At 46.4% G+C, this 25,640-nt stretch overlaps 2 protein-coding genes across 3 annotated transcripts in view; one reads left to right on the forward strand and one right to left on the reverse strand.

Annotated features, from left to right (window-relative positions):
• CAPZB (capping actin protein of muscle Z-line subunit beta) overlaps positions 1-9,396 on the forward strand; it is a 70,438-nt gene extending 61,042 nt beyond the window's left edge. The window contains exons 7-10 of one of the 2 annotated variants that reach the window (XM_081871337.1): positions 2,148-2,213; positions 5,393-5,469; positions 6,180-6,292; positions 8,419-9,396. In XM_081871337.1, coding sequence (XP_081727463.1) covers positions 2,148-2,213; positions 5,393-5,469; positions 6,180-6,282 — 246 coding nt within the window. In that variant the 3' untranslated portion in view covers positions 6,283-6,292; positions 8,419-9,396. The remainder of the gene's footprint in view (positions 1-2,147; positions 2,214-5,392; positions 5,470-6,179; positions 6,293-8,418) is intronic. The other variant, XM_081871338.1, reaches the window with a different exon arrangement.
• A 1,873-nt stretch (positions 9,397-11,269) lies between these two features.
• Positions 11,270-25,566, reverse strand: SLC66A1 (solute carrier family 66 member 1). Its single transcript, XM_081871301.1, has 8 exons — positions 25,381-25,566; positions 21,470-21,757; positions 20,063-20,192; positions 18,907-18,994; positions 16,672-16,829; positions 15,725-15,817; positions 12,525-12,710; positions 11,270-11,932 (listed from the first exon to the last, which is right to left on the reverse strand). The coding sequence occupies exons 2-8, from the start codon at positions 21,640-21,642 to the stop codon at positions 11,834-11,836; spliced, it is 927 nt and encodes a 308-aa protein (XP_081727427.1). The 5' UTR covers positions 21,643-21,757; positions 25,381-25,566; the 3' UTR covers positions 11,270-11,833.
• Positions 25,567-25,640: the final 74 nt, after the last annotated feature.

Consider the following 25,640-nt stretch of genomic DNA (forward strand, 5'->3'; position numbering starts at 1 on the left):
CGAGAGGCAAAATTACGCAGTGATCTCACACCTCCTGAGTCATGCAAAATGAAAGCTTTATGCAGACTCAGCCCTTTGGGGCATCTAGCTCAGGACCTGTACTGGTAGTTCCTCAAACTTTTGGGGGGCCAATTTTAGTTTCACAAACCAATCCCCACTTCCCCCTACACTAAGGTAAAGGTAAAGGGACCCCTGACCATTAAGTCCACACGTGGCCGACTCTGGGGTTGTGGCGCTCATCTTGCTTTATTGGCCGAGGGAGCCGGCGTACAGCTTCCGGATCATGTGGCCAGCAGGACTAAGCCGCTTCTGGCGAACCAGAGCAGCGCACGAAAACGCCGTTTACCTTCCCGCTGGAGTGGAACCTATTTATCTACTTGCACTTTGACATGCTTTCGAACTGCTAGGTTGGTAGGAGCAGGGACTGAGCAACGGGAGCTCACCCCATGGCAGGGATTCAAACTGCCGACCTTTTGATCGGCAAGCCCTAGGCTCTGTGGTTTAACCCGCATCCCTCCCCCTACACTACCCTCCATAAAAAGCATTATTTGGAAGAGCGGTTTGCACAGCCGACGAAGGAAGAAAATAACAATAAATTTCTGATAAAAGTCTGGTGGTCATTCATACCTTCAGCGCCCCCTGCCTCTTAGCACCTCTGTAAGTAATCCCACCTGCCCCCAGGGGGCAGTACTATCCATTGACTGGTGGTGGCTGCCCTGGTATTCAAACCAGGGTCTCTCCCAACCCTACCTGGAGATGTCAGGGATTGAACCTGGGACCTTCTACATGGAAAAGAGATGTTCTACCACTGAGCTACAGCCCTTTCCTTAAGTAGTAGTAGTTGTTGTTGTTATTGTTGTTGTTAATTCAATTTGTATACTGCTCTTCATCCATCCATCTGGTCTAGGGAACCGCCTACTAACAGGGCTGGGGGATACCGTATTTTTTGCTATATATGACTCACTTTTTCCCTCCTAAAAAGTAAGGGGAAATGTGTGTGCGTCTTATGGAGCGAATGCAGGCTGCTCAGCTATCCCAGAAGCCAGAACAGCAAGAGGGATTGCTGCTTTCACCGCACAGCGATCCCTCTTGCTGTTCTGGCTTCTGAGATTCAGAATATTTTTTTTCTTGTTTTCCTCCTCCAAAAACTAGTCTTGTGGTCTGGTGTGTCTTATAGAGTGAAAAATACGGTGCCTGGCTTTCAACATTGCGATATATCAGCTGCTAAATACCACGATATGCGGATATATCACGATGCCTGGAATGCCTACATTGGCTCCAAGTAAGTTTCCAAGCACAATTCAAAGGTTTGGTGCTGACCTTTAAAGCCCTAAACAGCCTCGGTCCAGTATACCTCAAGGAGCTTCTCCACCTCCATTGCTCAGCCCGGACAACTGAGGTCCAGCTCTGAGGGCCTTCTTGTGGTTCCCTTCCTGCGAGAAGCAAGGCTACAGGGAACCAGGCAGAGGGCCTTCTCGGTAGTGAAGCCTGCCCTATGGAACACCTTTCCATCAGATGTCAAGGAAATAAACAACTATCTGACTTTTAGAAGACATCTGAAGGCAGCCCTGTTTAGGGAATGTTTTAATGTTTTATGTTTTATTGTGTTTTTAATATTCTGTTGGGAGCCGCCCAGAGTGGCTGGGGAAACCCAGCCAGATGGGCGAGCTATAAATAATAATGTTGTTGTTGTTGTTGTTTTGTTGTTGTTGTTGTTGTTTTGTTGTTGTTGTTGTTGTTGTTGTTGTTGTATATTGGCTGCTGCTTCCCACCTTAGGGGAGGAAGAAGCAGCCAAGATACATAGCCCAGCCCTACACAATGAGTGAGCCCCAGTGCCTCTCAGGCTCACATTGAAGCCGGAAGAGCATTGGGGCTTTGTTGAACTGCTCAGCGTGCCGGGCTTTGGTGGTGGAGGGACTCAGGAGCGGCAGCAGTTTCACTCATGTTATACAGCCAAGTGAAGGCGCCACTGTTCTCTGGTCCACAAGCCGGTCCTGGGCAATGCATCAAGCAGCCTTCCCTTTCTCTCCTCTATCCCCAGTGTTCTTCCTCCTTCCAGACTCCCAAACAGGTGAGCTCCAACCAGTGTAACCTCTGTGGTGTTGACTTCCCTCTTAACCAGATTTTTCTTCCTTCCCTGTTCCAGATGGAAAAAGACGAGACTGTGAGCGACTCCTCTCCACACATAGCCAACATTGGGCGCTTGGTAGAGGTAGGTCCTGACAAGGTGGGTGGGAAGGGAGTCAAGATTCAGGGTGCCCTCTTCTACCCTGTTGCCGACCGCCCCCCCCCCCCAGTCTCCCAAGAGGCCGGGGCAGTTGAGTTGAGTCTTCATGTGGGGTGGAAAGCCCCCATTTCCTCCCTGGAGTTCATCCACCTTCTTACAACACTAGTCTTGCACCTAGCAGCCCATGGGCGAAATCAGCCCAAATTTAACAATTTGCTTACCGCTCTCCTATATGGTGGCTAAATGGAACTTTTTGGCTTCATCTAACGCATCTACAGCTAGAGCCCAGCCCCCTTGCTGGTTATTTTTGCATCTTGTGGAAACTTAAATTCTACCATTTTGTGTCCTTTATTTAAATTTTCGAGGTTGTAGCCAATTAAATTATATTTCAGGGTAGGTCTGATGAAATGAACATTAGTCTTGAAGACTAGTAACTTCCATTTTTTAAAAAAAAAAGAAATGGGAGAGATTCTCAGGCTGCACTGGTTTGCAGCCAGATCCCACACTTTGGGTTGTATCTAACAAAGGTCATCTTGGGGTAGACCTGTTGAAATGAATGAGCCTTAAGTTAGTCTTGAGGACTAGTAACTTCCATTTTCTAAAAAAGCAAGAAACGAGAGCCTTAGAGTATGCCGGTTTGCACCCAGATACCACACTCTGGGTTGTATCCAGCTAAGTTCAACTCAGAGTTGACCCGTTGAAATGAAATAAATAGGGTGGGGGAAACTCTTGATGGCTACTATCTATGAAGGCTGTGCTCTGCATCAGGGGTCAGCAAGGTTTAACTCGCCTGGGCCAGTTCACTCCCGCGGAGATCGCTCCGTGGGCCAGATCGTGCCTGTGCAGACACGATTTCCAGTGTCTGCACAGATGTGATTTTCGGTGCCGCGAAAGCGAGTCCCCGCTCCACGCTGTGCCGGTTTATCGCAGCATGCCGGGACTTGCCGAGCGGGTGGCTCGGTTCGGGGGTAGCTCATGGGCCGTTTAAACGACCGCCTTGGGCCACAAGTTGCTGACCCCTGTTCTACATGCACAGTTGGAGGCAAAAGTGCTTCTCATCACCGCAGGAGGGGAAAGAGTGCTCTTGTGCTTAGATCCTGTTTTACAGGTATGATGAACTTGCACCCTTTTGGACTCTCTCCCTGGCATGCTCGTTCATCATACCTGTAAAACAGCCATGCCCTCCCTCCCTCCTTTATCTCAAAATATATGGCTCCCAGTGGCTGCTGTTCTTTTAAAGGTCACACCACCCGGCAAGTAGGCGCCTTCTTTCTCTCCAAAAATGTCAGTGCACCCTGTTAACACCCTGACAAGAACATCTCTTGGCTGAGTGTCCCTTGGCCTCATCCTGATTGCCAAGGCTGGGGCAGACTTGAAAAGGGCAAATGAGACGGAGTGGGAGAGCATCTTGTTCATTTTGGGGAGGAGTTGCTTTTTGGCACTCCCAACTTTTTTGTTCGTTTTTGCATTTTAAAAGATCAGGGGGGAGTCGGGGTGGCACACTTGGCCAGGTTATACACACACCCCTTCCCATTTTACCTGCACAGTTCCCCTCGGAGGCTGGTTAAGGAGAGAAAGAAAGGCTTGCCCGAGGCGTAAATGGGTCAGTGAAGACTCCAATCCAGGTTCCCTTGGTTCAGATTCAACACTGTTCATTATACTGCTCTGTCTGCCTCTCTTTCTCCTGCCTAGCACAGCCTTCAATGGTTAAAAGATCCTCAGTCACCCCATTTGTTTGCTTGACTGTGGGGATCCAGCTAGACTTAAACCCAACCTCATCTTTGAGGTTGTATAGGCCCCAACTGCACCATGCATTCAAAGCGGTCTCATGCCGCTGCCCTGGTGTCCCCCAAGGAATTCTGGGAGCCTCTTAAGGGAGCTGAGAGCTACAGTTCCCAGGGAAGAGGGCTTGATTGTTAAACTGCTCTGGGAATTGTAGCTCTGCGAGGGGAATAGGGGATCTCCTGACACCTCTCAGCACCCTTAACAAACTACAGCTCCCAGATTTCTTTGTGGAAAGCCTCGGCTGTTGAAAGTGGTACGATACTGCTTTAAATGTGTGGTGCAGATGGACCCACAATTCCTGACTTGTATTGCATCGGGTGTTTGCTTGCATGGGTGCCTGCTGCCCTCTAGTGGCAGGGATTGCAACGTTCTGTCTCTTGTTTTAAAACCTTAATGTTTATTCCTGCACATTTGTTTTTCAGTTCCCTTGCGCCTCTCTCATTTATTTTAAACATGCCACTTTGGGGTTTATTTTTTCTTGCCGAAGGCAATAAGCCCCATTAAGACCATCGTCTCCTCAAAATGATTCTGTGGTATAAATTGGCTTTTTCCCCTTGCCAGTTTAAATATTTTTGATTTCAGTACAGTGGTACCTTGGGTTACATACGCTTCAGGTTACATACGCTTCAGGTTACAGACTCCGCTAACCCAGAAATAGTGCTTCAGGTTAAGAACTTTGCTTCAGGATGAGAACAGAAATTGTGCTGCGGCGGCAGCGGGAGGCCCCATTAGCTAAAGTGGTGCTTCAGGTTAAAAACAGTTTCAGGTTAAGAACGGACCTCCAGAATGAATTAAGTACTTAACCCGAGGTACCACTGTACATCCATCCTGCCAGCCATTACAAGGCAAAAAGGAGGGTTTTATTTTTAAAATACAGTGGTACCTCAGGTTAAGAACATAATTCGTTCTGGAGGTCTGTTCTTAACCTGAAACTGTTCTTAACCTGAAGCACCACTTAGCTAATGGGGCCTCCTGCTGCTGCTGCACAATTTCTGTTCTCATTCTGAAGCAAAGTTCTTAACCCTAGGTAATATTTCTGGGTTGGTGGAGTCTGTAACCTGAAGCGTCTGTAACCTGAAGCATATGTAACCCGAGGTACCACTGTACTTGGATGGGTGTATGGGCTTCAGTGTGTACCAATGGGGTGTCTGAGGGGGTGCCATGCTGCAACGCAGAGCAAAGCATTTCTGTTTTTAAGGGGAAAGGTGCAGCAAACACAACCTGGTTCCTTTTCACCTGAAATCTTTTCACAGGTGTGTCCTGTGATGGGTCATCTTCCAGGCCCTCTACCTTGCTTCTACTGCTTCCTCCAGGGTGGAAACTAGCACTTAACTGACTGTGGATTCTCTCTCTTTCCCCCTCCTCCACCCCATTTCTAGGACATGGAGAATAAAATCAGAAGTACGCTGAATGAGATTTATTTTGGGAAAACGAAGGATATTGTCAATGGACTGAGGTAAGGGATGGACTGCAACTTTGCAGTTGTTGTTCTTCTCCCCTCCCCTCCCTCCTCCCTCCACCCTCTTGACTCCCATGAATTATTTCCATCATTAAAAAAAGGCATTTCTCTTTGAGGAATGTGTTGAACCGCAGCACATTTTAGCAATGCTATGTAGCCCTGGTTCCCTGCATTTCAAGCCCACTACAAGCACCAACTGGAATTTCACCTCTATCCTACCGTTAAGAGTGCCCTGTTCTGTTAAATTCTTCTGAGCTAATCTTAGGTTTCTGTTATCCCCACCCTCTCCCAGCTGCATTTCTCCAATTAAATTGCAACACTGATGTGGCAAAGGTTTCAGACAGCAAGCTTCAAGGTAGCACAAAGAGCTTCCTCTTTGAAGAAGCACTCTGTGTGACTTGGCAGCTGGCTACTTTAGAAGCAGCTGCTTCCCAGCCACCCCCAAGCTGTGTGTCATCCGATTTCCAAACTAAAAGAAGCATCAGTTGACGGTGAACTCCTTCCTCTCTGCCTTTGCTACCTGAAAGCAACGTCGTCTGTCTCCCCTTTTCCCCCACTCAATTATTTCTACCTGCCGTGTTCTCTCTCTCTCGCAACTCCAGTGCCGCCCCCCCATTCTGCTTCTGTTTCTCCAACTCTTCTGACCTGTTCTTTTACTTCCTCTGCTTCTCTTCCCTTTTTCCATCTCCGCACCTGCTCCTCTCTAGATCTATTGATGCTATTCCCGACAACCAAAAGTATAAGCAGTTGCAGAGGGAGCTCTCCCAAGTCCTGACCCAACGCCAGATGTACATTCAGCCAGATAACTAAGCCAGCCCAGGTATTCCCCCGTGGCCTCCCTCCAGCCTGCAAAGTGCACCACTTGGCACTAAAACAGCACTTAACTTTGGCCGGGCGAATCCTGCCTTCCGTGAGCGCATGTTGGGGCACTCTCTGCCCTCACACAAACTAGCCCCCTAACCTCTAACTTGAACCAGTTAGAACATGCCAGGGCCCGTTGTCTCTCTCTCTCTCTCACTGTCCCTTTCTTCCAAAGGCTTGATTTGTTCTTACTCGCCCACTGTTTTGGAGTTTCTTGCACTTGGTATGTTAAAAATAAATTGTGTGTGTGTGATTTTGTTTATCAGTCTGTGCATGGGTGGGGAGAGAAACCACGCCATAAGGGCTGTGTGTACACCATGCAGAAACGCCAGCAAATTCTTTGTAAATATAACATCACCATCCCTTCCCTTTTTAAAAAGTGGAATTTGGTAACTGTTAGAAATTCCACAGAAAACCCCTATCATTTGATTCGGTGGGGGGCGGCAAGGGGCTGTATGGGGTGCTGAAACTCCACCTCCTTCAAGCCTCCCTTCCAAGATTTCAGCAGGCATTTCTCACAAACGTTTGGGCTTCTCTTACCAGCACTGTGGACTAGAAACTTGGCTTTATAAAAGTTAAAATGAAGCCCACTATTCAGAATTCTGCATACACCACTTAAATTCATTTGGGGATTGTTTGTTTTTTATTCTTTTGGACTTTTGCAGAATACAAATTTAGTTGCAGGTTGCTGCTGAATTATTTCCCCTTTTTCTTGAGGTCTAGGCACTTGTTTTCACTCTTTCCCTACCTTTTAAAACGGAAGCTGAGTTCTGCCGGCTGTTCTGCAGCACCACAAACAGTGGAAATAATCCACAGAGCTTGGGGATTGAAGGAAAACGGAAAGGAGTAGAAAAACCAAGCTCTGACTTATGGCCATTTCTTCCTTCCCCTGACTCTTGTCAGGAACAATACAATTCGCCGAAGAGTCCCAGCCCAAATCAAACACTGTGCAGTCTCATCCGCACTGTCTTAAAGGGAAAAAAGAATTGCTCTTCTGAATTCTAACTGCTTAGGCTGCATGGCAGTGACTAACCTCAGGCCGGCTTAACCTTCCACGAGTTGAGCTGCTAACATGCCACAGAAACCCCCTTGAGCCGCGTTGAAGAAGATGCCTTGCTTGTTTTGATGGCAGCTGGGGAGAAAATTTCCCTTCTCTTTCAGGAACACTGCTGAAAAACGTGTGTGCATTTGATTTTGTCTACTAAAGTGATAGGTAGGTAGGTAGGTAGGTAGGTAGGTAGGTAGGTAGGTAGGTAGATGATAGAAAGAACAGACTGGAAGTAGTTTTCCAGTAGAGTTGTGGAAACCTAAGGAGGTGTGAAATAATGGCCAACTGCTCCTTCACTGCTAGGATGTGGAGGGGATCAGTCTGCCGGCAGTGATGGTGCCATGGAACCTCCACATTCAGCATTAGTCTGAGTAACAGGGGCATGACAGTAGATGGGCTCATGCAGCCTGCTAGCCTCTTCAGTCAGTCCGTCACGAAATTTATATACTGCTCGATTGCAAAACAGCACCTCAGAGCAGTTTGCAAAATGGAAGGTTTATAAGAGAATCGCTTGGAAAAATTAGATCCTTCAGACTATGACTTTCAACTACAGTGGTACCTCAGGTTACATACGCTTCAGGTTACAGACACCGCTAACCCAGAAATAGTACCTCGAGTTAAGAATTTTGCTTCAGGATGAGAACAGAAATCGTGCTACGGCGGCAGCAGGAGGCCCTATTAGCTAAAGTGGTGCTTCAGGTTAAGAACAGTTTCAGGTTAAGAACGGACCTCCAGAACGAATTAAGTACTTAACCCGAGGTACCACTGTACTTTTTAAGACACTTGGCAGTCATTACACAGTAATGTAAATTAATCCAGAAGAGGCCTCAACAGATTTCAGGGAGATGCCACAATTAGCAAGGAACCTGTGGAATGCCAGAAGAGTCGTCTTCCAGAAAATGGAGCTCTTAGCAGGCTCATAACTATATAACGTATAAGTTTCTGCCTCTTCTCTCCCCAAAACGCAAATCCAAGGCCCCTTCCCATGCAGCCACTCTGCAATATTGGTTTTTAACCCTCCGGCTCTCTCCCTCCAGGTCTGTGCAGACTTTTGCGGACAAATCAAAGCAAGAAGCTCTGAAGATCGACCTGGTGGAGGCTTTGAAGAAGAAGCAGCAAAGCTAAAACAAAAACAAAGAAAACCCGCTCCGTTGACGATGCTAACGAGACATGCCATGCTCTCATTAGATTCCTTTTTCTTAGAGAACTTTCCCCACTCTCCCTTTCTCCTCTCCCCCACCACCCGCCTGCCACTATTTTTTCTGTCTGCGTCTCCATCACATCATGCCCACGTACAAAGTGCTGTCTCAAGTCCCACCCCCTCCCTAACCCCACCCCGGATGAATAAAGCTGTATAAACTTTCATCAGTCTCTCTCTCTCTTGGCTTAATTTGCACCATATTTTTTTTAATTCTCGAGACTTTGCGGAGCGCATTTCTGTAGAGAGAAAAAGATCCACGAGAGGGGGTGGTGTTTATTTTGTTGCCCTGTTTTTTTTTCCCCTGGCCCCCACCCCAACATCTATATGCATAAAATCACCAGGCCATTCTGTTAGTCTTACCCCCCCTTCCCCTCCCTCCTTCCTTCCTTCCTTCCCCTCCCCTCCCTCTGCTTTTTTCTTTTCATCTTTTGTTACATTGGTGTAAAAAATGTAAAACAAAACAAACAACAAAAAAACTTTATTATATACTGTGGTGTGTGAAAGAGGAAAACGAAAAACTGGAAAAGAAATTGTTCCATGTATGTTTGGGGGTGGGGGGCTGTGCGGGAGGGGGGGTGCAGAAGGCTGAAGTAAACTCTCTCCCACCCACCCACCGACTTTTTGAGCTGCGAGGAATTTTGCTGAGTTGGTGATGGCTGCAAGGTGTTCTTTCTTAATGGGGACAGTGAGGTGCTTTCTCTCTCCCCCGCCCCCAAATCCCTTCTCTTGTTTTGATTTCTATGGAATGCAGAAAATTTTTTAAACCCACCCCTCCCCGGTTATTTTTATTTTATTTGTAATGCTTAAATCGGAATCTACATCTTATACTTGAGCCTCCATACTTAAAAATAAAAAATAAAATAAACCACAAAAAAAATGTGAAAACTTGCGTTGGGAAGTTCACCGTTTTTGCATGTTCCTTACAGGGGGTTTGTTCGATATGTGGTGGTGCTGGTAACAAGTCAGTCAAAGGGATAGCCTGTCTAGTATGCACTCTCCCCAAAGGTTACTGGACTACAACTCCCATCATCCCCAGCTAGCGGGACCAGTGGTCAGGGATCATGGGAGTTGTAGGCCAGCCACAGGTGGAGATCCAAATTTGAAAAACACTGGGCTAAGTTGAAAGACTGGCCACATTCATACCGTGCATTTAAAGTTCTACAATACCACTTTTAAACAGTCATGGCTGTAGTTTTGTTAAGATGCTGAAAGTTCCCAGAGTGGTTTAGCAGCCTGTCCCTCCCCACAGGGAGCTCTGAGAATTGCAGTCCTGGGAGGGAAGGAGATGTCTCTGTTAAGAGTCTGAAGAAAGTTCCTACTCTGTTTGGAGGCGTTTCCCTCCACAAACCGGCCTCAATTCGAATTAAACAACCTACCTACATTTTAAAGCAGCGAAGTATTTCCTGGGAAGAATGATGGGCTGGCTTGAGTTGTACTAGAGGTCACCTACTTCTGTATTCACAACAACGATGAATTTTCTAGTATTTTTGCAGTCAACTTGTTATGGACGCGGGTGACACTGTGGTCTAAACCACAGAGCCTAGGGCTTGCTGATCAGAAGGGTGATGGGGTGAGCTCCCATTGCTCAGACCCTGCTCCTGCCAACCTAGCAGTTCGAAAGCACGTCAAAGTGCAAGCAGATAAATAGGTACAGCTCCAGCGGGAAGGTAAACGGTGTTTCTGTGCGCTGCTCTTGTTCACCAGAAGCGGCTTAGTCATGCTGGCCACATGACCCGGAAGCTGTACACCGGCTCCCTCAGCCAGTAAAGCGAGATGAGCACCGCAACCCCAGAGTCAGACACAACTGGACCTAACGGTCAAGGGTCCATTTACCTTTTTGAGGGGTACACCCTCATCTTTCCAGAGTTTAGGCTGTCTAAAATACCCCCAGGAAACCTATCCTGTTCAGATATCGACACTGAAGAAAGGAGTGAGATTGTGGCCAAGATTAACAACGTAAGAGAATGATCATCTGGCCCATCTAGTCCATCAGCAATGTCTAGGCAACATGACCATATAAATATGTAATAGACAGTCTTTATAGAATTCCTTCAAACCATAAAAAGTACAAAATGAAATCTTTAGTCTCAAAGTCTCTGAAAACCTTTAAATGAAGCGAGGTAGCAAACTTTGTATGATGAAAGACAAGCTGTGAAGCTTTGTGTATTCAGCAAATATGATGTCCAACACTGAACAGTGGTTCCGGATATTGACTACTGTTTTGTAGAATTCTTCGTCAGCGTGGTGGGAGAATATAGAATTGCTAAATTTTGTACTTGTTATCGTTTGAAGGAATCCTATAGAGTCTATTACGTATGTATATGGTCATCGTTTTGCCTAGACATTGCTGACGTTCTCTTTGCAACACAGGGGTTTGTTTGGTTGGCCCATCTAGTCCAGCATCCTGCTTTCACAGTGGCTAACCAGATGCCCCAATATAAAACCAGCAGTCCTCTCCATTTCCAGAAACACTGCTGCCTCCATTATGGATAGCCCTCTTCTCTATGAATTTGTCCAATACTCTCAAAGTCATCCAAGTTGGTGGCTGTGACTGCCTCCTATGGGGGCAAGTTCCACACTTTTAACTATGTGCTATGTGAAGAATTTTACCTGCCGTGAATCTTCCAACATTGAGCTTCATTGGCTGTATACGGTTCTGTTTAATCTTCTCCCAATGCATCCAGACATTATTAGAAAGCGGGGGTTAAATTTATTTTCATATTCATCCATCTGTGCAAATAAAACGCTTATTCACAATGAATGCCCAATGTGTGTGCCACAGAACAAGACCTCTGCCCTTCACCCTCGATGGGTCTTGGCAGAATTCACCTGTGACTGTGTTTATGAAGTCAAATAACTCTTTGACGCCCAGAGATATAGCTTTACCCAATCCCCACTTGCAGTGATTTCCCTTTGATCTCATCCAAACCACCTCATTAAATTACATTTTTCCTTATTTTGGATTGTGATTGTGAAGAGGGAGCTATGTGCATCTTGAGTTCCAAAAGACACTTAAAAATTAAAAAAAAATATGCACCATTTTCACTCCTCAGCTTACAACCTGTGAGATTAATTCCCCAATCCACCCTTTTAAATAGAAACATTGTCCGTTTAGAGGTAGTCAGCCCAACCCCGAAATGGAGAAGGATCTGTTCAACAGTAAAGGATTAACTGTGTTGTGTGCTCTCCAAAGTCCAGAGGAATGGAGAAAGCCTTCACAGCATCTTCATTCACTTAAAAATTGTGCCTTGTCAGCTCTCGGGAGGTTCCTCTTGAGCACCCAGGAGAGCCTCTCTCTCTTCAAGCGATGGTAGCCTCTTCCGACGGTAGGCAAGGAACTGAAACGAAATCTGAATTGGTGAAGTTAAGGACAGTTTCTGCAGCAGGAAGAGCCAATTTTAGTTTTTAATTGGGTGCCTCTTGATTTTACCGTTGGTCCGTCTCAAATTAATCTGTGTAATCCTTTTATTTTTTAAAAAAGACCCTTGCTACTTAAATGTGGTGTTGCAAAAAAAAGAGAAAAGAAATCAAGGCAGCAGCATATATCTTCCTATATAGATAAAAACGCAAGGCTGTCGTCACGCAGCCCCATTGGAATGTTTCATCACAATTCTGGATTTGCACGAAGACAGGGCAGAGGAGCAGAAGAGAAGATGCAACAGAGTGGACCCACTTTTCTCCCAGGAGCTGAGCTGGTGTAGGTGGACCCAATCCCAGTTTTACCCATGCAGCCGTTTGGTAGCTTAGGCCCAACATCACTCAGCAAGCTTTGTTGAGTAAGCAGAGAGTTGATTCCCTGGGTAAATAATTAAAAGATATGGCACTATGATGCATTGTCTATAGAATTCTCATATCTGCACGGGATTTTGCCTTTGTAGAAACGCAAAAAAATCTGAAATCTGGCTGGGGGTGGGGGTGTCATGGGAGAGAGAGAAAGGATACGACGATGTCAAGAGCCAGGACTCCCAAACTGCCAATCAACCATGGGAGGTGGTGGATGACGTAGCTGCCTTCAGCTTGGCCCCGATCCGGGTTTTTCAGCAGGACGCTGAGTCCGTACAAAGTGTTCCCCAGCATCACCAGAGCGAAGAGAGAGTAAGATATGCCGACGGTCGATTTCCTCTTGAACTGCAGGGTAAGTTAAGAGGAATTGCAATTATCAAGGCAGCCCTGTTTAGGGAAGCTTTTAATGTTTAATAGGTTATTGTATTTTAGTGTTCAGTTGGAAGCCACCCAGAATGGCTGGGGAAACCCAGCCAGATGGGTGGGGTATAAATAAATTATTATTATTATTATTAGCAGCAGCAGCAGCAATAAAGCCCTAAACGGCCTCGGTCCAGTATACCTGAAGGAGCGTCTCCACCTCCATCGTTCTATCTGGACACTGAGGTCCAACACCGAGGGCCTTCTGGCGGTTCCCTCACTGCGAGAAGCCAAGTTACAGGGAACCAGGCAGAGGGCCTTCTTGGTAGAGGCTCCTACTCTGTGGAACGCCCTCCCACCAGATGTCAAAGAGAACAACAACTACCAGACTTTTAGAAGACGTCTGAAGGCAGCCCTGTTTAGGGAAGCTTTTAATGTTTGATGTATCACAGTATTTTAATATTCTTTTGGAATCCGCCCAGAGTGGCTGGGGAAACCCAGCCAGATGGGCGGGGTATAAATAATAAATAACAACAACAACAACAACAACAACAACAACAACAACAACAACTCTCAAGGTTTTCTGGCAGGGAGTCTTTTCCCAGCCCTACCTGGCAATTCCTTCAGGGACTGAACACCTATCAGAGAGTCGAGAAGAATGGGGTGCAATTGCGGACATCTAAGGCAAACAACAGAGACGCGGGTGGCGCTGTGGGTTAAACCACAGAGCCTAGGACTTGTCGATCAGAAGTTTGGCGGTTCGAATCCCCACGACAGGGTGAGCTCCCGTTGCTCAGTCCCTGCTCCTGCCAACCTAGCAGTTTGAAAGCACACCAGTGCAAGTAGATAAATAGGTACCACTCCGGCGGGAAGGTAAACGGTGTTTCCGTGCGCTGCTCTGGTTTGCCAGAAGCGGCTTAGTCCTGCTGGCCACATGACCCGGAAGCTGTACGCCGGCTCCTTCGGCCAATAAAGCGAGATGAGCGCCGCAACCCCAGAGTCGGTCATGACTGGACCTAGTGGTCAGGGGTCCATTTACCTTTACCTTTAAGCCAAACAACGCAGATGCATTTGGAATCGTGCAGACAGAAGCAGACTTCAGGCTTCTCAGATCTACATTGGTGGGGTTTTTTTATACTAGAATCCAAAATCAATGGCTACTAGCCATGATGGCTATACTCTGTCGGAGGCAGTAAAGCTCTAGATACTGAATGCTGGGAATCACAAGAGCGATAGGCTCAGGTCCTGCTTATGAGCTTCCCTTTGGGGCAACTGGGTATCAGAACTGGAATAGATGAGCCATTGGTCTGATCCAGTAGCCAGGCTGTACTTGCATTCTTCAGATCTACCAGGTGCAAAAGGTTTGTTTTTAGCAGCAGAACTGAGCTGAGCTCCTGATGGCCACTTGTGATCTCTCTCTCTCCCACCCAGCTACAGCCACTGCAGAAAATGAGCAAAGCCTGCTTTGGATCAGGTCAGACTATTTACCCATCTAGCCCCATACAGTCTACTCTGACTGGCAGCAGCTCTCCAGGGCCACAGACCAGGGAAGGGCCTTTCCCCTCCCCAGCAGCCCAACCCTTTTTGATTGGAGATGCTACTGGGGATGGAAACTCAGATCACGTGCAAGCAAAGCAGAATATTCTGCCACCTGCTAAAAAGAAAGTAAAATTCTATATTCCTGCCGCTAGGAAAAACGTTTTCTTATATGCAACTGCTGTGGCCAGAATGATTATAGAAAAAAACTGGAAGGGAGAAAAAACTCCCTCAAAAAGAGAATGGCAAATAAGATTTTGTGAATACGGTGGTACCTCAGGTTACATACGCTTCAGGTTACATACGCTTCAGGTTACAGACTCCGCTAACCCAGAAATATTACCTTGGGTTAAGTACTTTGCTTCAGGATGAGAACAGAAATCGTGCTCTGGCGGCGCGGTGGCAGCGGGAGGCCCCATTAGCTAAAGTGGTGCTTCAGGTTAAGAACAGTTTCAGGTTAAGTACGGACCTCTGGAACGAATTAAGTACTTAACCTGAGCTACCACTGTATATAGAATCAGCAAGACTTACAGCAGTAGTAAGAAGCCAATCAGACCAAAAACTGATAGAGGAGTGGACTTGCGTGAAGGAGTGGACATCAAAAAACATTGTTCTGGTATTAATATATTGATATGCAATGAATGAAACTGATAGAGTAAAAAATTAAGAAGAAATGGGTATAAGATGAGACAAGTCAAAAATAATATAACGCAGCGAAAAGAAAAGAAAAAGGAAGCCACACACAGGTGTAGGGAAGTCAAAATTTATGTTTGTATGTTTAATTTGTCTGTTTTCTTTCTTTTTTTGTAATCTAAGTGGAGAGGTGTATGTATCTATGTATAATAAGTTGGTTTAGTGTTTTGTGTTTGTAAGTATTGCATTTACAGTGGTACCTCGGGTTAAGTACTTAATTCGTTCCGGAGGTCTGTTCTTAACCTGAAACTGTTCTTAACCTGAAGCCCCACTTTAGCTAATGGGGCCTCCCGCGGCTGCCGCACTGCCAGAGCACAATTTCTGTTCTCATCCTGAAGCAAAGTTCTTAACCTGAAGCACTATTTCTGGGTTAGCGGAGTCTGTATAGTGAAGCGTATGTAACCTGAAGTGTATGTAACCCGAGGTACCACTGTATCAATAAAAGTTTTTTTAAAAAGTAAAATTCTAGTCCTCATGGTTCAAAGAAAAGGGCCCATTTAAACAAAAGCAAAGTCAGCTGCCCTCATACTGAGCCAGACCACTGCTCCATTTAGCTTGATCTTCTCTGACTGGCAGCAGCCACCCAGGGTTTCAGATGCCCTGTCTCTCCCGGCCCTACCCGGAAATGCCACTGCGAGTTGAACCCAGAAACTTCGACATGCAGAGCAGTTGCTCTGCCACTGAGATACAGTAGCCTCCCTCCCAAGTCAGCCTGAAAGAGTCGCTGGTACTGAACCAGATCCTGCCCCAGTTCCCCAAGCACAGCTTACATTCGTGTAGATCTGTGGGACCCGGGAAAGCAGGTAGAGAACAGACGAAACAGACCCGATAATGAAACCAATGATTTCTTGCTGGGTGAAAGGCTGCGGAAGGAAACGAGGCCGTTAAAAATAAATAAACAGCCCAAGAAGGGAACAGGTTTAAAATTAATTCTGCCCAAACCAGCCCACCGCCCTCTGGCTCTGCTTCTCTATTTTTTGAAAATATTTTTTATTAGTTTTTCAAGAATAAGGAAATATAGGCAGCTCTCAGTTTACAGCGGGGTTATTTTCTGGGAACAGCGTGTAAAGGCAAAATAGTGTAAAGTCAAAACAGACTGGGTCCATTGGCAGGTGGGAGGGCCAAAGCCTTTTCCCCCTGGTGCCCACCCCTGACCATTAGGTCCAGTCATGGACAACTCTGGGGTTGTGGCACTCATATCGCTTTATTGGCCAAGGGAGCCGGCGTACAGCTTCCGGGTCATGTGGCCAGCATGACTAAGCCGCTTCTGGCGAACCAGAGCAGCGCACGGAAACGCCGTTTACCTTCCCGCTGCAGTGGTACCTATTTATCTACTTGCACTGGTGTGCTTTTGAACTGCTAAGTGGGCAGGAGCAGGGACCGAGCAACGGAAGCTCACCCCATCGCAGGGATTCGAACCACCGACCTTCTGATCGGCAAGCCCTACTCTGTGGTTTGCAGGGATTTGAACCGCTGACCTTCTGATCAGCAAGCCCTAAGCTCTGTGGTTTAGACCACAGCACTACCTGCGTCCCCCCCTTTTTATAGGTTTTCCAAATTACCCATAACACCCTTAGTGAAACATCATCCATTTGTCGTAACTATGTCATAAATTGGGAGGGGTTTCTTCCAGCAGAAACCTGAGCACAAGGCCCGCCCTGCGCCTCACATGACCTCCAGCTTCCGATCTTTAGGTGAAACAAATAAACAAACACACCTCCCACACAGTACGATCGTCTGCGGACGAGAGAAGCATCCTCCCTCTGAAGGACGCAGTGTCGTCGCTGGGAAGAGAGGAGGGTCTGCCCAGGAAGGAGGTCACAGACACCGTTCCCACAACGAGGAACGCAAAAGCGGCATTGATTGAAGCGGAGACTGAGGAGGGAAAGAGAGAAATTGGTTTAGGATGAGGCAGAAAACTGGCCAGAGGGGTGGGTGGCGTGTGAACAAGAGGATGGGAAACCCCCTTAAAAATTTTCCCGAAGTAATAATAATAATTTTATGTATCCTGCCCATCTGGCTGGGTTGCCTCAGCCACTCTGGGACATATAAAAACATGGGTTTGCAATTGTTATTGCAAAACAATTTACATATAACAACACAAAGACAGTATCTCAATGACAACTAAATATTAACTAACAACACATCGTCTAACACAGGGGTAGGCAACCTAAGGCCCGGGGGCCGGATGCGGCCCAATTGCCTTCTAAATCCAGCCCACGGACGGTCCAGAGATCAGCGTGTTTTTACATGAGTAGAATGTGTGTATTTATTTAAAATTAATCTCTGGGTTATTTGTGGGGCCTACCTGGTGTTTTTACATGAGTAGAAAGTGTGCTTTTATTAAAAATGCATCTCTGGGTTATTTGTGGGGCATAGGAATTCATTCATTTCCCCCTCCAAAAAAATATAGTCCAGCCCCCCCCCCCCCCAAGGTCTGAGGGACAGTGGACCGGCCCCCTGCTGAAAAAGTTTGCTGACCCCTGTATAAAAACATAATAAAATGTCAAACATTAAAAACTTCCCTATACAGGGCTGCCTTCAGATGTCTTCTAAAAGTCAGATGGTTGTTTATTTCCTTGACATTTGATGGGAGGGCGTTCCACAGGGCAGGTGCCACTACCGAGAAGGCCCCTGCCTGGTTCCCCGTAACCTCAGTTCTCGGAACTGGACTAATGCCTGACAATTTCCCCAACATTTCAGCAGTGTGGCGTAGTGGTTTGGAGCATCAGCCTAGGACCTGGGACAGCAGAGTTCAAATCCCCCACTCAGCCGCAAAGCTCGCTGGGGGAGCTTGGGCCCGTCACTGCCTCTTGGCCTATTCTAGCCTGCAGGGTTGTTTTCGTGAGGGCAAAATGGATCAGGGGAGAACCATGTATGACACTTGGAGGAAAGTTGGGATATGAGAGGCAGTGTGGCGTAGTGGTTAGACTGTTTTGCCAGAACCTAGGAGAGAACAGGGTTCAAATCTGCCCCCTCAGTCATTAGGCTCACTGGGGGCCAGTACCTGCCTTCTCAGTCTAACCTACTGCCCAGGATTGTTGTGGGGATTACATGAGCTCAATAGAGGAAAAAAGTGCAATTAGTCAATAATAAATCATTATTAGTAATGTTTAGCCCTACTGTGGCTTTTTGGGGGTACATTTAGGGTTTCCCAGAATTATGGCATCAGTAACAGATTTTCCTTTAGGGGAACAGTTCCAAAATGACACCCGGCCACTGACCTTCAGCCTCACAGTGTTAAAATATCTCAAAAAAAGAGGAAGAGATAAATTCATTATCAGCAGCCAGGAAGTTGTTCACTGAGTTAACAGATCTACAGTTTGATGAAATTAACAAGATGGAGAGGCAAGTCCTTTGTTTTAAAGAGTGAGGAAAGATTTAAGGATTGGATTTAAAGATTAATGCAGGGCTTCTAATTTATGAATCCTTGCCAAACTTTAGATTGTAGGTGTTTTGAGACAACACTCTGCCCTTTTGTACTCTAAAGCATCACACAAACTGATAGCACTATACAAATTGACAACAGTTAAAATGTATAGGACAGGAACGTGGTTATGCAGTGGCAGGGTAGATGTTGAGCCCTGGAGCCAATTAAGTAAGCGTTAGAGCATGTACAGAGCGCACACCCACACCAGCTTGCATTCCACCCTGGAAGTCGGTGAGCATTGAGTAGAAAGGTTTAAAGGGTATTCCAGGAAAACTGCAACCCTGGCACTTTGGTTCGTTCTTAACCATAGGCAAAGTAGGGCAGAGAACTCTGCACATGCCCAGAGGTAAAAACTAGAATTAAGTTGCATGCCCCAAACCTCAAAATGGGGCCCCAACTTGTGTTGAAAGTATTTCCTGAAAACAGGGCTAATGTTTTGGGTTTGGTTTTTTTTAAGTTACAATTGTTTAATGTTTTGCAAAACATGCTTTTCTTGGCCCGTGTTAGTGAGTTGAAACTTACAGGTTCTGTTCTGGTTCTTGACTTTGTAATAGAGGTAGAGGGACATCATAAGCAGGTCTGCCAGTACGTAATAGATGGCTGTGTATACCTGTGGCAGAGAGAGAGAGAGAGAGAGAGAGAGAGAGAGAGAGAGACAGGGCTGTCAAAAGCAACTCTGAATTTAAAAGAATTAAAATTCTGCACCCAGGCTATACAGATTCCGCAAAGTGATCCAGATGTTTGGGACTACAATTCCCATCATCCCTGACCACTGGTCCTGTTAGCTAGGGATGATGGGAATTGTAGTCCCAAACATCTGGAGGGTCGGAGTTTGCCTATGCTATGGTTTCAATTAATCCGGGGACCTTTTTTTTTTTTTTTTTGGAAGCTGAGTAGCAACAGGGAGTCATTAGTGGGGATGGTGAGGCAAAAGACCCTGGGCCCAAGAACACATGCATATTGTATAAAGGTGCAAAGCCCTTCTTTCGCACCCTGTGAAACATAAATGCACAGTTTTTTTAAAGACTGGGCAACGGCGCGCTGCCCGCCCGTGACTCCCAAGCCTTCCCTGATCTCCCGCCCCCTTTCCCCTTTGTTTTGACAGATCGGGGGAGGCTCGGGAGCCGCAGGTGGGCGGCTGTTGCCCAGTTTTTTAAAAACTCTGCGCATTTATGTTTCGCAGGGTGCGAAAGAAGGGCTTTGTACCTTGCCTGGAAGAGAAACCGTGTGCCTTGCGCACTTCCTGGGCAACGGCCACCCGCCCACGACTCCTGAGCCTCCCCCGATCTGTCAAAACAAAGGGGGAAGGGGGCAGGAGATCTGTACCGCCGGACGTCCCCAGTTCTCCTTCGGCAGTGGCGGCGGCATGAGTAGCTCCTGAAGCTCCTGTTTTAATGTTGTATCTTAATCTTTTAAATTGTATTTTAATCAACTTGTTTTTATTAATGGTTGTTAGCCGTTTAGGGCTTTAAAGGTCAGCACCAACACTTTGAATTGTGCTCAGAAACATACTGGGAGCCAATGCAGATCTAGATTGGATGCCCAGAACTGGACAGAGGACTCCCAGGTGAGGTCTGACCAGGGCAGAACAGAGTGGTCCTCTTTTAAACCACGCAAAACATGGATGAGGGCATCCAATTCAGTTCAGTTCACACTGCTCCAGAAAGGCTCTTCTTACCTGTAGTGGTAGCTGGTCAGCCAAGAACGACCCAATCAGGTTTAAAGAGTCTCCTCCCAACCATCCCAGCAGGAAGTAGACAGATAACGCCTGGTCCATAATCCCAGTTTTACAGGCCAGGTAGTATTGGCTGCAGCGGGGAGACATTGGAGGAAGAAGCAGTTAGAGTAGGCTTGCTGGTCAAGCTTTGCTTGGTCACCTAGGGCAAGCAAATGATATCTCCAGGTGACCAAGTCCCCAGTCAAAAAAAAAGTAAGATTGTAGAAGTCTGCATGTAGACACACACAGACACATATACACACACGGTTACAATATTACTGTTTATATAGATATAGTTCTGTGCTTCTGTTTTGCTACTTTGATATTAGTTGGTTTTACGGGTTTTATTTTACATTCATTTATTTAAAAGTATGCATAAACTGCATGATATTTTTTAATCTCTAAAAAGTGTAGGATGCAAGAACATCGCTGAAACAAAAATGCAACGTGTAAACAGCAAAACATTTGTTTATTTTTTAATTTTTAATTTTATCTGTTGAATTTATATTACCGCCCTATACCTGGAGGTCTCATGGCAGTTCAGAGAATAAAATCAAAATATAAAACCACAAAAGACATAATCAAAATAAAAAACAACAACCACCCAATAACTCCCCACCCCCAAAAAAACAACCCACCACATTTTAAAAGGTCATAGGATGTCAATCAAATCAACCAAAGGCCTGGTTAAGTAAGTTCTGGTGAGCAGAAAAGCAGACAAAAACAAATAAAATTTCAGGGAATTCAGACAAATAAAGTCAGGGTCTTTTGGGTTAGGGAAAGCCTGGGCAAAAAGATATACATGTATTTAAGAATGTAAGAAGGGCTGCTGTATCAGGGTCAATGGGCCACCTAGCCGGCAACCATTTTGTCACAGAGCGATCTTTCTCAAGACATCTGAAGCAAGTAACGACCGCTGCTTCACCTATGCACTTCATTTTAAATGATGTTTTCGCAACCTGCCCTGGATCCATTTGATGAGTAATAAGTAATAATCTTTCCCCGGCTTTACTTTAAGAGACAACGTAGGTGAGAACTGCAACAAAATGTCGCAGCGCAGGGCTCACTACCTTGCTCGAGATTCCAGTCAGCTACATGAGCTTCATTTGGAGGGATTTTGTCGTTGCCATTGCAAAGAAAGGGGGAAATAAGGAAAGCTCGGGGTTTCCTAAGGGCAGCAGGAGACTTGCTCGAGCGGGAAGTGACTCATGTCTCCAAAAAAAAATATGTTGCGTCAGGGTTGGTTAGCAATGAGAAACTCGCCCGTCATTCCAGCAGTGGGTTGTTGAGTTCTTCAATTAGGAGATATGATCACTCAAGGCAACCAAAGAGGAAGCGACCATTGTTTTTTTGCTTGTTGTTACTTACGGGAAAGACGCCGCAGCAAAGCAGAAGATGGAGAGCAAGCCCAGCACCACGCTGGATATGTCCCAGCCGTCCTGGGCACATTCATGGAATATCTCCCAAACCCACTGGGAGCCATTGGGGCAATCGGAAAAATTCATGCTCAGGGAACCCATCATTTGCAGATGAACCGGCATTGTGCGTATCTAAGCAAAGGCTCAATTTAGGGAATTTAGGGAAAGGGAGGCAAGGCCGCAGAAGTCACATGAAACATAAGAGGCAGGATTATTTGTCCATAGCCAAGCCGTGAACCTGCCAAGGAAGAAAGGAAAGAAATGTCATAGGAACCAGTCTTTTAGCATGGCTGCACTCTGAAACTCCCTGCTAATTGACATTGGTCAAATGTCTCAATTGTATTCTTCCTGACGCCTGCGAAAAACTTTTCCCTTTACGTAAAGCCTTCTCAGACACAAATTTTAATCCATAATTTGAACCTAGAATGCTAAACAAACATCTAGAGGGAATCAGGTTGGGGGAGGCTAGTTTAAAGGGTTGTATCCAACTAAGCAAGGGACGCGGGTGGCACTGTGGGTTAAACCACAGAGCCTAGGACTTGCCAATCAGAAGGTCAGTGGTTCGAATCCCCACGACAGGGTGAGCTCCTGTTGCTCAGTCCCAGCTCCTGCCAACCTAGCACTTCAAAGCACGTCAAAGTGCAAGTAGATAAATAGGTACCACTCCGGTGGGAAGGTCAATGGCGTTTCCGTGCGCTGCTCTGGTTCGCCAGAAGCGGCTTAGTCATGCTGGCCACATGACCCGGAAGCTGTACACCAGCTCCCTTGGCCAATAAAGCGAGATGAACGCCGCAACCCCAGAGTCGGCCACGACTGGACCTAATGGTCAGGGGTCCCTTTACCTTTACCTTTATCCAACTAAGCAGACCCACTGAAATGAATGAACCTAATTTAGCCAAACTGTGTGGTTACTCCAGAGGTCAGCAACCTTTTTCAGCCACTGTCCCTCAGACCATGTGGTGGGCCAGACTATATTTTGGAGGAAAAAATGAACGAATTCCTATGCCCCACGAATAACCCAGAGATGCATTTTAAATAAAAGGACACATTCTACTCAGGTAAAAACACACTGATTCCCGGACCGTCTGCGGGCTGGATTGAGAAGGCAATTGGGCCGCATCTGGCCCCCGGGCCTTAGGTTGCCTACCTCTGATCTACTCTTAACATTGAATGCAAGCCAGTACAGCTATTTGCCACTGGGGCTTAATGGAGCCTCCTAGTTCAGGGGTAGTGTATCTCCAACTACCAGCCTGGACCCAAATGTCAAGGGAAACCTTCCATCTCTTTCAAACCCTCCCCTCCCTAACCTGGGCACTGTCCCAAGCAGCTACTATTGCAAAGCACTTTTTCTGGGATCTGGACAGCTGACATGAGGGCCATCAGCATTTTGCATACTGAAAAATACAGCTCAAGGAAAAACCATACTCGTGAGCAGGGAGCCCTTTCACAATCCCACAGGCAAAGCAAAAGAGAGAGGACTTTAGCCGGCAATAATTGCCCACCCCAGCACATATTCTTGCTTTGCAGGCACAGAGAAATCGTCATTTCAGCACAACATTTATTTTTCATTCTGACACACACACACACACACACACAGAGAGAGAGAGAGAGAGAGAGAGAGAGAGGGAGAGAGAGAGTTTGGTCTTCCAAAGCTGAATTCTTTTTTCTTCTTTTTTCTTTTTTGCTAGCCAAACAAGAAAGTAAATAGCTTTTTTAAAAAACAACAACAAAAACTTTCTGACTGGAGTCCAAAGGCAAGACCAGATTCTGGAACGCTTCACCTTGGTGTGTGTAAACAAGAGGGTGACAAACCACTTCAGTATTTACCACACGGTGACCTGGTTTGCTATCCGAATGTTTGTCTGAGAAAAAGTCCAGTGGATTCTCCCCAGCCCCACATCCCTGGTCTGTTCTAGGTGAGGACAAAAGGATGTTTTTCATTCTACAGATCCAGGTGGAAAAGAGGTCACAAAACCATCAGCCCTCATGGACAAAGATCACTTGGAGAATTTAGAGCTGGGGTCAGCAAACTTTTTCAGCAGGGGGCCGGTCCACTGTCCCTCAGGCCTTGTGAGGGCCGGACTATATTTTTTTTGGGAGGGGGAATGAACAAATTCCTATGCCCCATAAATAACCCAGAGATGCATTTTAAAGACAGTGGTACCTCGGGTTAAGAACTTACGGTAATTTGTTCCGGAGGTCCGTTCTTAACCTGAAACTGTTCTTAACCCGAGGTACCACTTTAGCTAATGGGGCCTCCTGCTGCCGCTGTGCTGCTGCTGCACGATTTCTGTTCTCAACCTGAAGCAAAGTTCTTAACCCAAGGTACTATCTGAGTTAGCGGAGTCTGTAACCTGAAGCGTATGTAACCTGAAGCGTCTGTAACCCAAGGTACCACTGTAAAAGGGCATATTCTACTCATGTAAAAACACCAGGCAGGCCCCACAAATAACCCAGAGATGCATTTTAAATAGAAGGACACATTCTATTCATGTAAAAACACACTGATTCCTGGAGCGTCCGCAGGCCGGATTTAGAAGGCACTTGGGCTGGATCCGGCCCCCGGGCCTTAGTTTGCCTACCCATGATTTAGAGAGTATCCTGCTCTCTCACAGTAGGCAAGAAGGAACTGTCCCGAAGGGACAGTGAGGGTTTGGCCTGATGGAAATTTGGTGGGGGAAATCTACGGTGCTATAGCTTGGGGCCAGAACTTTTGGGTTAGTCTCTATTGGTTACTGCAAGAACAGGGCGACTGTTTCAAAAAAAATAAAGAGTTGCAAAAAAACAAAACAAAAAAAGGAGCCAGGATAGCATCCACAATGACCTTCCCCAGGACAGATCTAGCAGGTGGAACACAAAGAAGCGAATTCCAAACTGGCTGTGAGCAAAGATGGAGGAATATACTCGGCGCATGCATGCCCAGTGTTACTCTTGTTTACCGCTGCTTTCCACCTTTGCAGAGGTCTGGAAATGAAAGAAGCCACTTGTACATAATTAGCCACTTGTAATAATTAGCAGTTGCAATGGGCCACGATTCATCTTCTCCCACCCATCCCAAAACGTTCAATATACCATCAAAGAAAATGAACAAAAAAATTTTCCTCCCTACCAAACTCCATTTAATAATAAGGTTTTCCCCAGGCTGAATCATTACCTATTTTTTTTTCAAGCCTGGGGGCAGTTCTGGGACACAGGAAGGCCTCTGAGCACAGGCAGAGTGGCTTTTTTTTATTTTGTAAGAAAGGAGGAACCACACCCAAGGCCTTAGGTGGGATGGGAGCTTGCTGATAAACTGATAAACAGCCTCCTGATAAACCTAAGCCCCATTTCATTTGCAAGACAGTTATCAAGGAATAACGATAGATAGTAATAACTCAATCTTCTTGTGTGGCTGCACTTTAGAACTCCCTGCCCATTGAAATCAAGCAGGAGCTTTCACTCTCCTCTTTTTCGGTGCCGGCTAAAAACATTTTTTACGCCAGCCTCCCCAGATTATTATGATGCGAGTTTTAATCTGTTTTTAGTCTATTGCTATTTTACCTTATTGTTTTTTTGTGCTAATTTTATCGTTTTGCCTTTTGGAAACTGCTTTTGAGAAGGTTTTTTTAAAAAAATAAATAAAATCAAGCGGTATATAAAATTTATAAATATATTATACTTAGCATCTCGAATTTTTATCATCCTGGCCTTTGGCTAGTACAATAAACCTATGGAGAAATTGGGGTGGGAAAGGAAAATAGGGTTTTAAAACAAATACCTGCCCTGGTTTGACCTCGGGGGAGGGAAACATCGTGCCCTACCCCCGGGTTAGGAACCCTACTTCCCCTGGGGACAACCCCCAACCGCAATCATTCAACTCACTCCGGTTCCCAAAGATGCTGAAGGCGCTTTAGCTCCTGGCCCTCGTCTGCGCGCCCCGGGGTGCCATTGCGCCCAAACCGGATTCGCTCCTCTTGGCGGCTGTTCAGACGCCGACCCGGAGCGCGGCTTTGTTTTGTTCTCAGCCCGACTCGGCCGCAGCTCCTCCCCTGCGGCGCCGGCGGGAGGGTTGGCGGATGCGGCGGCGTCAGCTGACGGCAGAGCCCGCCCCACCGAAGGGGGAGGAATCGGGGCCTCGCTCC

The sequence above is a fragment of the Podarcis erhardii genome (assembly GCF_964252035.2).
Source record: "Podarcis erhardii genome assembly, chromosome: 7".
Lineage (NCBI taxonomy): Eukaryota > Metazoa > Chordata > Lepidosauria > Squamata > Lacertidae > Podarcis > Podarcis erhardii.

Bases quoted from the DNA above. Each gene is read 5' to 3' on its own strand.
- SLC66A1 (XM_081871301.1), bottom strand. From the start codon at position 21,642: ATGCCGGTTCATCTGCAAATGATGGGTTCCCTGAGCATGAATTTTTCC. The intron at 20,193-21,469 runs GTAAGTAACAAC...TCCCCGCTGCAG, and splicing joins TTTGCTGCGGCGTCTTTCCC to CCAATACTACCTGGCCTGTA. The intron at 18,995-20,062 runs GTAAGAAGAGCC...TCTCTGCCACAG, and splicing joins CTGACCAGCTACCACTACAG to GTATACACAGCCATCTATTA.